Source organism: Molossus molossus, unplaced genomic scaffold (assembly GCF_014108415.1).
Source record: "Molossus molossus isolate mMolMol1 unplaced genomic scaffold, mMolMol1.p scaffold_m16_p_6, whole genome shotgun sequence".
NCBI lineage: Eukaryota > Metazoa > Chordata > Mammalia > Chiroptera > Molossidae > Molossus > Molossus molossus.
The window spans coordinates 108,276,449-108,289,381 of NW_023425399.1; the positions used below are offsets into that span (position 1 = coordinate 108,276,449).

At 46.6% G+C, this 12,933-nt stretch overlaps 1 protein-coding gene across 1 annotated transcript in view; it reads right to left on the minus strand.

The window, feature by feature from the left end:
* Positions 1-2,586: 2,586 nt before the first annotated feature.
* The window catches only part of RNF152 (ring finger protein 152), a 63,882-nt gene continuing 53,535 nt past the window's right edge, over positions 2,587-12,933 (minus strand). Inside the window, exon 3 of the mRNA XM_036245083.1 lies at positions 2,587-5,715. Within this exon, the coding sequence (XP_036100976.1) occupies positions 4,948-5,559 (612 nt within the window). The 5' untranslated portion in view covers positions 5,560-5,715 and the 3' untranslated portion in view covers positions 2,587-4,947. The remainder of the gene's footprint in view (positions 5,716-12,933) is intronic.

Consider the following 12,933-nt stretch of genomic DNA (forward strand, 5'->3'; position numbering starts at 1 on the left):
TGTAAGTCTAAAGAAAAACTATCATTTTGCCCCCCCCCCAACAATTTTTAGTAGTTTTAAAAAACAAGCTAAAAAAGAACAGTCAATGCCCACTGATCATTTCTGGAGGGAAAACCACCACCTCAATCCTGCTCAACGGAAGCAAATACGTTTGGTTTACATTCTATTTGGAAACAATGAAAAGCAGACTAATCCATTTTGACACAACATGGGTTTTCAAATAAAGCCATGGGAACTTTTTCAATCAAAATCTAGACCAGAATAAATACTGAACTATCAGGAGGAATCTGATCTTTCTACGAATATATATTAAACTAAATTATATATATATATATATAACTAAATTATATATACACATATAACTAAATTTTCTACTTCCATTTACTCACTTAAAAAGCAATTTTAGTCACTTCCAAGGGCAATGTTTTTAATGTTTAATAATAATTTTAAAAAAGTGTCTTTGTGCCAGGCTGCAAATCTTCAATTCTTTCAGTGATAATGAAAATTCTTTAAAAAATCAAACAAGCCTGGCCGGTGTGGCTCAGTGGTTGAGCGTCAACCCGTGCACCAAGAAGTCGCCAGTTCAATTCTCGGTCAGGGCACATGCCCAGGTTGTGGGCCTGATCCCCATGCAGGAGGCAGCCAATCGATGTTCTCTTTCATCAATATCTCTCTCTCTCTCTCTCCCTCTCCCTTCCTCTCTCTCTAAAATCAATAAAGAAAAATAAAATCAAACAAAACTAAAACAATGTCATATCTGACTCTAGAAATGAAAAATGGTGCCTATGTTTTAGTCTGGCAAATGAAAAATGACGCCCACATATGCCCACATCACATCTAGCGACAAACGTAGACTTCAAGGGCAAACCAGCACTCTCTCTGAGCCGCAAGCAAGCTCGCGCCCACCGCACCGCACTGTCGCAGCAGGGCAGTCTGGGTGAGGTGCTGGACGCAAGAGGGATGCATCAGGCTTTTTTTTTTTTTTTTTTTTCTGTAACATTTACTTTTTGGCCACAAGGCCCTGCACACACATTCACAGTCACGGGTCATGCACAGCTTGCAAGTGGGACGTTTCACAGCTACTGTCTAACCACTACGTTTGGACAATAGATTCACATGCAGCTAGAGATCCCAGAAAAGGGGCTTCATAAAGCACTCTCAGCTTCACGGATCCTTCCTTGACCAGAAAGAAGTATCTAAGTAATAACCCTAAAGGGCAATCAATGAATTGTTACCATCGTCCTTGAGATCGCATACTTTTCAAGCCCAGAAAGGGTTTTTTTGGCCAACTGCATGTTAATACTAAACCACAGACTGTCTCAGCCTTACTCTGTTCTTCCTAACACTAATGCTACAGACCATCCAGAATGTGCTGTCCAATGAGTTCGCCACTACCACACGAATGACTACCTTTAAATAACTTAGCATTAAATAACAAAACACAAAATCCAGTAACTCGGGCAAACTAACCCCGTTTGAACTGCCCAACAACCAATGTGGCCAGTGACTACCGTACTGGACCGCACAGGCTATAGAACATTTCCATCGTTACAGGAAGTTCTATTGAACAGTGAAACCTAAAAGATCCCAGGGGCTGCATCCCCCTCAGTCCAACCTTCAAGGGATCCACTCTTCAGTTGTGTGCAAGATTAAACTTAATTGTATATTTAAAGAAAATACCTTAAAGCTTTCTGATCATAAAGTATGACTGGAATTGAGAACTAATCTGTCTTTTCATCACAACTTATGCCCCAGGTCATTGTACAAAAATGTTCCAAAGACGATGCTTTTTGATAGCCTACTTGGCTCTACCTAAAATATTGAGCATTCTCTGGCTTATGTCAAGATCATTAATAAAGGTGAGAATTCATGCTTCTTATAGTTTACTATTTACACAACACTCATTGTCCTTGACACAGACGGGGAGAAGGGGAGACCAATGGTCTGCAATTTAAACATTTCAAGTCCCATGGTTTCCTCTAAATGTCTATACTCATCCCTAAATCAGCCCTCCTTTCATTTCCTGGAGAGGTAGATGCTAACGAAAATGAACATAGAAATCTACAAAAGAAAAAACACTTTAAAGCAAGAGTTGAGTTGTACAGGGTATTCATCCACCCTGAAGATCACATTAGCCCAAGAGGGATGTCGACGGGCGGAGGAAGGAGAAGAGGAACCTGCGGCGCGGAGTTCTGGTCTCCCTCTGGCTGCAGAAGGCCGAGCTGCCAGCAGCCCCGTGGGCCTGCCTCGACGGACTCGTCCACAAAACGAAGCCCCCAGAGGCTGCTTGCAGCTCTAACTTTCTGTGCTTTCAGTTGTGATTTTTTTCACGGATGTGCAACTGTAGATTCTGGCCAATTGTGCCACTGAACTTTGGTCACATGGTAGATGAGTTTTTAGTGTTATGGGCTAATGCCAGGAGAGGCCAGAGCAACGAGATGCCAAATACCATTGAAACATCAAGCCTATACAAATTCTATCTGGCAGGCTGAGACTCTCTCTCTCTCTCTCTGGCTGAGACTCTCTCTCTCTCTCTCTCTCACACACACACACACACACACACACACACACCCTAACAAACTGGTGCACAATGAACTGTAAGTAGAATTCAAACAGTGTTTCTCATGTCAGTAAGACTCACATAGAAAATTCTGATGTGGGTAGTTATTGTTACACTAGGCTGTAAAGTCACGAATCTATCGTGGAGCTGATTAATTCTGCACTGTTCAACTGCAGCTCTAGCATCGGACTGTTTTTAAGTAAAAGTTGCGTGAATGTTTTTACTCAATATTTTTACACTAAGAAACACAGGGCACTGTACTGTCATACATGTTAGTGTCTGTATATAACCTACCTAACACATAAAAGTCTATCAAATACTATACACTACACGGCTGGTCATTTCTTACTATACATAAATGTATGTAGCTATCATTTACAAAATTCACTGGCACGGCTTAAAATTGCGAGAGTCAAGTCCATTTGAAATGTGGTGTTCTTAATGCAACATTTCTGTGGGTGTTTTTTTCCCTTTTTTCCAAGAGGAATAGAAATTGGGTCAGACATGCATTACAGCAGCCTGGTTGAATTTGAGAAATTGACACTAACCCAACAGTATATTGTGTTACATAACAGAGGATCGCATTCAGCTAACATACCTAAATTGTTAATACCAAACAAATCCTAGATTTGTTGCATGATGCCCAATAGCTTACACAAGAAAATGGCATTTTAACCTAATTTCTAGTTTGAGCTTTCAAATACACTTCCTAAGATTTGAAAAGCCCGAGTTTGTATTTTTTATATCAAATCCTCAAACCAATGAACAGTGTTAGCTTTGGGTTCTAGTCATTGTATTGTCATTCTCGATCCCATAATTTCCACCACTTCGATGTGCATATTTGTGCTGCTTGAAGATAATAGTTAGCATAGAAGTAAATTAAATTGTCTCCTTCTTACAGGGTTATTTCTAGCTTTGTTTTTGGAACCAGTCACTGTTTCCCCCTCTCTCCCCTATTTTCATGGACTCAGTGGAACATAAACGTATGTATTTCTGAGCGGAGTCCTTGCCACATGCACTTGCTTTGGGAATGCCGCGGAAGAAGTTCGAAGAGAACTGGAAAGCCCCCAGCTACTTCTACATGCAGGCACAGGCGTGCGTCCTCAGGCTCCGTGAGCCTCCGCAGACCGTGACACATGTAAGAGCATCTGAGAATTTAGGAGGAACTGGTCCATTTACATTGAGCATGTCGGTTTACCTTGCCCCTGTTCTCAATAAAAACATTTCAAAATACAAGAGATATTCTTACTTACACAACAAGAGGAAACTGGAATTCTGAACGGTTTAACTATCACGGAACAATCTCTTTCAAAAATCATCGTGGACTGTCTACTAAAACGCCAGTCCGGGTCTGTCATTGCTTATCGCCGCAGACTATTAGCACATCCCCACACTGGGAAAGACGACGGAGGATCTGATCCCCTCCACCTGTGCCTCACGGGACAAGGGCTTGAATGCACAGGAGAGGAGCAAGTACTGGACGTGGCGAGTGTGTGGCTCCCCACGGGGTGGGTCCCGGGGCCCAGGAGGTGGCCGCTGTTTCGGACCCGGGACTCTTCCTACCAGGATTCTTCTGAAGAGATGCAAAACCTGAGGTAAATCAAATCACTCACACACAGATACAAATATACAATATTTACATCTAAAATTCTTATTTTGTGAGATGGCTTGAGAAAAATTGGCATCTAGTTTTCCGGTGGGATTAGGCGTTTCTCCTCATCGCTCAGTCGCTGCTCCCCCGCTGGGCTTTGCACTGAGTAAGCACGCATCAAGCTCTAACTACGGGGGAAGGAAGCGAAGGGACACCACAAACAAGACACAGCACATCGGAAACACTTGCTCAAATATTTTCTTCAGAAAGCAACGGTCCGCTCTACGCATTTTTCAATTCGGGTGCCATTCGGAAAGTGTAAGAACCAAGTGAAGACTGGGTTTCATTTGCAAAAGGAAAGAAAGCAGCACTGTGTGCCGTCGCTGAACTTGCCACGGATCCGCAGGCGGGATGCTACGTGCATCTGTTTAAATCTACCGCATCTAGAGCTCACACTGGACGCACTTGCACGGTTCAACATCTAAGGAGCCTAGGTCTGTCCCGGCACGTGACTTGGAGAAACCACAGATTACAGTCCGTTTAATAAATGACTATGAGGACGCATGCAATTGTCTTCGAAGCTGCTGCCAGCGCCGCTCAGGGCGATCCGCCCGGCGTCCCATTGAGACCTTCCACTCTGCCCCTCGTGTTTGTCTTGGGTTCATCAAGTGGCAGCCCAGAGGCCAGCGCTTGGCACCAAATGATCAGCGTCACCCCCATCTTCTCCTCTCGGTCCCATCACCAACACCTGCTCAACCCCTAGTTGGCACCCACCAGAGACATCCCTGCAGCCCTTTCAGCCGCAGGAGATCACAGTGAAGCGCTTAGAAATGCAAGACATGTTGTGGAGCACGATGCCCAGAAGAAAGACCAGGACACAGGCCACCAAGATCACAGTGCACACCCCGGACCAGGTGGAGCTCTTCACCACGCCCCGCCTGTCTGGCTCCTCCTCCGCCACCTCCTGGGGAGCCCCTCCTTGCAGAGGCTGCTGCTCTGCGGGGATGGTCACCACGGTGACAGACTTCTGCTGGCTCCCGGGCAGCAGGCGGCAGCCCATGTCTCCGGGCAGCAGTGCTCGCTCCTTGGAGATGGGTAGGGGCAGCATGTAGCACCCATTGCTGGGAAGTTTGATGAAGACCGGGGTGTGCTCGGAGGTGTGCGGGATGGCAATGACAGCGAGGACCTCGGGGTCGTCGGGGAGCTGCGCCACCGAGAAGCCCGGAGGCAGCTTGGTGATGCCCCGGCACCAAGGGCACCTCACGTCCTTTTGGCTCGTCCTCATCTGCTGAAGGCACACCGAGCAGCAGGTGTGTTTGCAATCCAGCAGCTTGGGTCTGCGCCGGGGGCTGTAATAATTGAAACAGATCTGACATTCCAGCAAAGAATCCTGGGAGAGCGTCTCCATCGTGGACCGGGGGCAGCAAGGTCAAGGCCAAGGCCAAGGCGAAGACACTTGTTCTCAGAGGCCACCACTCCGGCACCTTCCTTCTTCGGGTCTTTGCCAAGTCGTGAGGTGATCGGGGGGCTCACAGGCATCGAGCATGCTCAGGTGCGTCCATTTCTGCAGGAGACAAAAATGCACACAAAGTTAATTCCTTCGGCCAAGCCAGGACGGCAGCACAGCTGACGGATTTACGCCGCTGCTCAAACGCGATGCTGTAGGGAGCCCGGCATGTCTCAGACAGCTCGTCATGGCCAGTACCTGGCTCATGTTAAAGGAGCCAGTGCCTCTGGGGCGTGTGGGTACACAATGCCCTCACACTTCATAAAAGGGGGAGTCTGTCGTGTGTTTTGCCCATGTCAGTGGGCCTGGATTCTTCTTCTAACACACGGGAGAAATTCTCTTGCTTCCAGTAAGTTTGTAGCAGTTTCTAAAAGTAAACTTGTTTCCTTCCATCTTCTGACCTTCTTTTCCTGACCCTACTCCCCGTCCTGTAGGTACCCACTGTCCAATGCAGGCAACTGGACAACCCAGGGCCTCGTGGAACTCACTCGTTATGTGGGTTGGGACCGCGGCCTCTCACAGGCCATGAGCATCGCTTATCTTTCCCACCACATCGTCCGAACCAAGGGAATGCCTGTCAACTGCTTATAAAAGAGACAAGACACAGAACATAATACGACACCGCCAAGACCAGCAGCAGCCGTGAACCCTCAGGCAGCCGGGGTCACAGAGGCACCCGGGATGGCAAATATTTGACAGGCAGTTCCATTCATTCCACTCCTATTTAGGCTTGTACCACGTAACATGACCACAAGCTAAGACTATTAATTAACTGATCCTAATCAAGTATTATACAGTGAAAGGTTGTCAGAAGACTGGCAAGCAGCCTTCACCACAGGGGGAAAAAAAGCCCAGTGGGAGGTGAGGCGGATGGGGGGGCACAGAGGGGCTAATGGGGGGTGGAAATAATAAAATGAAAGCACGGCGCTAGCCTCCTGGCATGCACCAGAGGCAGGCAGCTCGGCACAGCTCCGCTGGGGCTGCAGGAAGCCCTCGGTGCCCCAGCAGAGATAACAAAGGCTGCCCAACTCTGTTTCCTACTGAGAGCATCCAAACGAGGCGACTCTGATGGAGCCATGACTCCGAAAGGAACTATTCAACCACTACTGCAGGAATAACGGCTTGTCCTGGGACCCCACCTACACCCAAAGGCAGGAGCTTATGACACAGAAAAGCTCTTTAAAAAAATGTTTTTATTGACTTTTTTTAGAGAGATAGATAGAAACATCAATGTGAGAGAGAAACATCCACTGGCCTCCTGCATGCCCCCCCACCCCACCCCATCGGGGACTGAGCCCGAAACCCCGGCATGTGCCCTGACTGGGAATCGAACCAGGACCTCTCAGTCCACTGGGACAACACTCAATCCACTGAGCCACACAAGCCAGGCTAGAAAAGCTGTTTTACTTAAAAAGTGAACCTTCTTTTTCTAACTTCCTCTGTGAAATTAAGAATGCATGATATGCCGCATGTTAAAGTCAAAATTAGGAACACAGAAAAAGTTTAAAATAAAACATAACCACTGATCAAAAATATTCCCTGGGCAGGTGTCTGTCTGTCTCTCTTTCTCCCTCTCTCTCTCTTTTTTTCCCCCCTCTCCCTTACTCTTTCTCTAAAAATCAGTAGAGCCTTGGCTGGTTTGGCTCAGCAGTTAGAGCGTCGGCCTGTGGACCAGAGAGCACTGGGTTCAGTTCCCACTAAGGGCACGTACCTCGGTTGCAGTTTGTCCCCAGCCCCGGTTGGGGTCGTGTGGGTGGCAACCACTCGATGTGTCTCTTTCACATCGATGTTTCTCTCTCTCTTCTCCCCCCTCCCCCAAATCAATAGAAATGTGTCCTCGGGTGAGAATTGAAAAAATAAATTAACAGTGACAACCAAGAGAGGAACATATTTTGAAAATATTTTAGCTATAGTAAGAGCCCCTACATTAAATTATTAAAAGTAGCCCTGGCCAGTTTGGCTTAATGTTTAGAGCGTTGGCCCACAGACCAAAGAGCCCTGGGTTCGATTCCAGTGAAGGGCATGTACCTTAGCTGCAGTTCGTGCCCAGCCCTGGTTGGGGTCCTGTGGGAGGCAACTAATTGATGTGTCTCTCTCATGGTGATGTTTCATTCTCTTTCTCCCTTCCTTCCAGTCTATCTGATGATAAATGAAAAAATATCCTCGAATGAGGATTAAAAAAAATGATTAAAAGTATAGTAATATAGCATTCAGAAAGTTCATATCATAATCAACTATTTTCTATGTACTGATTCAAGAAATATTTATTGAAAACTTTGCTAAGAGTAGAACTTAAATGTTCTCACCAAAAAGAAAGAAAAAGGAGAATATAAATACAAGAGGTGACATGTGACGCAGCCGGATGGGAGAATGCTTTCACAATGTAGACATTCACCAGATCACCACGAGGTACACTTTAAATATCTTGCAATTGCATTTGTCAATTATGTCTCAACAAAGCTGAAAAAGTAAAAACTAAAACAGAGGATCTACCGAGTATCTATCATGTACAACTGCGGCTACTGTGGGATATGAAGAAGAATCAGACCCCAATCCTCCCCTTAAGCAATTTACAGTTAAGTAAGAATGAAAGTATAATTTTTTTCTCTTCCACTCATTTATCCATTTAAATGTTCATTAGTCATCTCGCATGTGTCCAGCATGACGGTATCTGTTTTTGTTCCTTGTAGCTGAGGCCTGTCACTGCCTCTGAGAAACCCCCAGCCTAGGACTCAGCAGCTTTGACCAAACCCGGGAGCTGGAGGAATCAGGGATGGCTCAGTGACAAACCTGGATTACAGAGGATTTAGCCATGTAAAATCAGAGGACAGGTACCTTTCAGTCAGAAGTCAGCCTGAGCAAAGGAGAGGGAGATCACTTTTCTGCTGCAGCTGTGACAAACGGGAGGATTTTCTTCTAACAAGAGTAACTTTCAGATTCCTATCTCTAAGAGTTTTCTAGTTTTAGCTCTTACATCTGCTTTCCCTTTAGGTTTTTTATACAGATGCCTTTGAGAGAAACAAAGTTCTCACAGAACCTGCAAGCACCCTCCCCCGGCCCGCCGGGGACACAGGTCCTGCAGGGAGAGGAGAGGCACAGGTCAGAGGACAGCCACGGAGGCCAGGCCATGGCCGTGGGACTTGGACTGAGTGACGGGAAGACACCAGAAAGGTTAGGAGCACGAGAGTGATTCATCAGGTAGCTGTACCAGGACCGATCCAAAGACCTGCTGTGAAGCTTCTATGACATTGGGCAAGAGGAATGAGCGGCCGAAGTAAACAGTGGCGGTCAGCACAGAGATGCAAACCGCCATGAGGCCTTAAAAAGGTGGGGCGGGACCTGGGCGGGACCTGGCCCTGCCCTGTGCTGAGGCTGTACGAGGGAAGGAGTCAGGTGATGTCTGGAGAAAGGGAACTAGCATCAGGAGGAACAGTGATCATGGGTCTGTACCCTACTTCTGTGTTTCTAGGTCTACCCTATTCCTCAGACTGTTCTATTCATTATATTCCATATGTAAGTGAGATCGTGTGGTATTTATCTTTTTCTGCTTGGCTTGTTTCACTTAGGATAATACTTTCCAGGTCCCTCTATGTCGTCTCAAAAGATAAGAGATCTTTCTTTCTTACAGCTGCATAGTGCTCCATTGTGTATATGTACCACTGCTTTTTTTTTATTAATTAATTTTTGTTACAGATGTTTCTCCTTTCCCCCCACTGATTCCCCCCTCCCCCTCCTTCACTGCCCTTTCCCCAGTTTGTTGTCCATGTCCACTGTTCATGCACACATGCATATAAGATCTGTGGTTTAGCCCTGACCAGTTTGGCTCAGCGGTTAGAGCGTCGGCCTGCGGTCTGGAGAGACCCGGGTTCGGTTCCCGCTAAGGGCACGTACTTCGGTTGCAGTTTGTCCCTGGCCCTGGTTGGTCGTGCGGGTGGCAGCCACTCGATGTGTCCCTTTCACATCGATGTTTCTCTCTCTCTCTCCCTTCCTCTCTCTCCCTCCCATTCTATCTGTACAAAAAAATGGAAAAATATCCTCAGGTGAGGATAAAAAAAATAAAATAAAAAAAAAATGATCTGTGGTTTATCTCTCCCCCACCACCCTCCTCTTTAGGGGATTGTCAGTCTGTACCCCACTTCCACGTCTCTGGGACTACCCCATTCCTCAGACTGTTATGTTCATTATATTCCACAAATAAGTGAGATCATATGAAACTTGTTTTTCTCTGTTTGGCTTGTTTCACTTAGGATGATACTTTCCAGGTCCCTCCATGTAGTCTCAAAGGATAAGAGATCTTTCTTTCTTGAGCTGTTTCCAGATCTTAGCTATTGTAAATATGTACCACTGCTTTTTTATCCATTCGTCTACTGATAGACGCTTGAGCTGTTTCCAGATCTTAGCTATTGTAAATATGTACCACTGCTTTTTTATCCATTCGTCTACTGATAGACGCTTGAGCTGTTTCCAGATCTTAGCTATTGTAAATATGTACCACTGCTTTTTTATCCATTCGTCTACTGATGGACACTGACAACCCTCAGAAGAGGAGGTGGTGGGGGGTGGGAAAAGATAAACCACAGCACTTATATGCATGTATGCATAACCAATGGACATGGACAACAAAGCCAGGGACGGGGCGGGAGGAGGGTATCAATGGGATAAAAAAGGAAAAACATCTATAACAAAAATAAAATTTAAAAAAAAAAGTGCACAAATAAGAGGAACAGTGATCACTAAGAGAAAAACAGTGAGTTCCGTATGGCCATGTTCCATTTGGGGTGCTCGAAAAGACAAGAAATAAGTTTTTCAGGGAGCTACTAAAAGAAAAAGAGTCAAAACAAAGCTGAAAATGAGGGGCTGATACTGTAGAGAAAAGTCAGGACTGGACCCAAGAGATGGGGCTGGGATCCACAGAAGAGAGACCAGCCAGCGACAGGCAAGCCCAACAGAGCAGACCCTCAGGGAGCACCTACATTTAAGCCCGGTCAAAAGCACAAACGGGCGAGCGGGAGGGCACTCATCAGTGCATCCCAGGCAGAGTTCCGAGAGCAGCCTGAGGTTACGGGGCGCGGACCCTGCGGGGAGACCTCAGGGAGCGAGTGGAGCTTAGAAACGGGGACGTGTCTGGACAGCTACAGGGAAGTGGCCCGGAACAGGAACCCCAATGTGTTAGTGACCATGGGCAGAATTCTTCTAACTTTATACCCAAGGTACTGAATTGAAGTTTTCTGAACGAAAACACAGGGTTTGCTGGTGAATATTGGCAAGTCCCCGTCTCTGTCCCACTGTTCAAGCGCACTGACAGAGATCAGGCCACGACACTACAGAGCCCAGGGAGGAGGGGTGTCTGGCAGGGGAGGACTGGTCACGTTGAGCTCTGGTGGCAGAAATGACTACACTGGAGGCGGGTAGAAAGAGCCCACGTTGCTGCAACGTGAACTTGGAGACAGCCTTCCTCAACAGTGGCACTCAGGACAGCCACCTTCAACACGAATGGAGTTGGGAACAAACACTGTTTCATGACACTAATTTCTTTCTTTTTTTTTTTTTTTTTTTTTGATATATTGTTCAGATAGAGTAGGAGGGAGAGAGAGAGAAACATCGACGTAAAAGGGACACATCGAGTGGTCGCCACCTGCACGACCAACCAGGGCCGGGGACAAACTGCAACCGAGGTACGTGTCCTTAGCGGGAACCGAACCCGGGTCTCTCCAAACTGCAGGTTGACGCTCTAACGGCCGAGCCAAACCAGCCAGGGCAATTTAGTTTTTTGTTTTTCCCAATTTATTTCTTAACCCTTCTTTCCTATGCATTACTTCCCTTTCTTATAAAATGTGGGAAGGGCCTTGGCTGGTTTGGCTCAGCAGTTAGAACGTCAGCCCGCAGAGCAGAGAGTCCTGGGTTTGGTTCCCGCTAAGGGCACGTACCTTGGTTGCAATTGGTCCCCAGCCCCGGTTGGGGTCGTGTAGGTGGCAGCCACGATGTGTCTCTCTCATCGATGTTTCTCTCTCTCTCTTCCTCCCCCTCTCCCTCCTGCTCTATCTGAAGATAAATGCAAAAAATAAATAAATAAATGAATAAAAAATAAATAAATAAAAATGCGAGAAGAACGGGGGCTCTGGCCTCAACGAATCTTGCGTCGATTCCTTGCTGTTACTAACAGCTGTGACACGGGAGCAAGCCACTGAACTTCTAGGACCCTGCTTCCTCGCTGGCCAGGCAGGGAGGATGGGGCTGTGGCGGAAGGTTAAGCGGTGCCAGCCCGATGACCGGCCCCAGGCAGTGCCCGGCTCTCAGAGGACTGCCATCTCGAACCGCGCGGGAGCACGCCAGCCTCTGCTTGGCCCTGCCCCAAGACCCGCCACACTATTTCTCCCCCAACAAAACCAACATGCAATTTGACTCATGAATTTATGTTCCAAGTAATGTTCACTTAATTGCTATTGAGCTCCCTTCAAATTAGATTATACTACTCAAATTTCCCACGCCATCCAAGGATGCCCGGGGCCTTTCCATACAGGCTGGACACAAGCGCAGGATATTGACAGTTCCCGGCTCAGCCCCCCCAGCCACTTTGACAGCAGCCCCTCGGACTGATACACCGATCTGTTCTCTGGGAAGCCAGCCTGTACTGCATTCCGGTTTACTTTCTGGACCGTAACTGGTAATGATGATGATTAGTCATGTAAAGAGGAGAAAATGTATGAGGCTAATGATGAATCATCCTTCCTCCCTTCCACCGTCAGCTCCGGAGAGATGCGTCAACCACAGGAGAGAGAGAACGGAGACAAGGTCCACGTTAGCGAGAGAGCAACTCCAAGCTCCAGGTCACACGCACGAGCACGCTAGCCACCGCTTTAGGAACCTGTGTCTGATAGGACATGACGCCCAAATATACTCATTAAATTTAAATGGAAAGAGTCCCCTGCTGGACATAAGAACACGTATAGCAACTATATTTTGGAATGATTTTTAAATGTCATCACAATTTATTTTGAAAGAACCTAAAGTAAGGAACAAAGAGAAAAACAGACCACCCAAAGGTGGTCATTATGGCTTACAGGCTAGAACCTAGGTTCAAATGTATCTTCATAAAACGGTACTTAGTTTCATATATAGTATCGATTGTACTATATGCAGATAAAAGGCCTTGAACAATCATTGAACTACATACTAGCCCATGCCTTGGTTTTAAAATACTTTAAGAAAACAAAAGAGATATATGTCCATGGGGAAAGAGTGATTTGGGGAAAAACCGTCAAAAGCCAAAGGGGT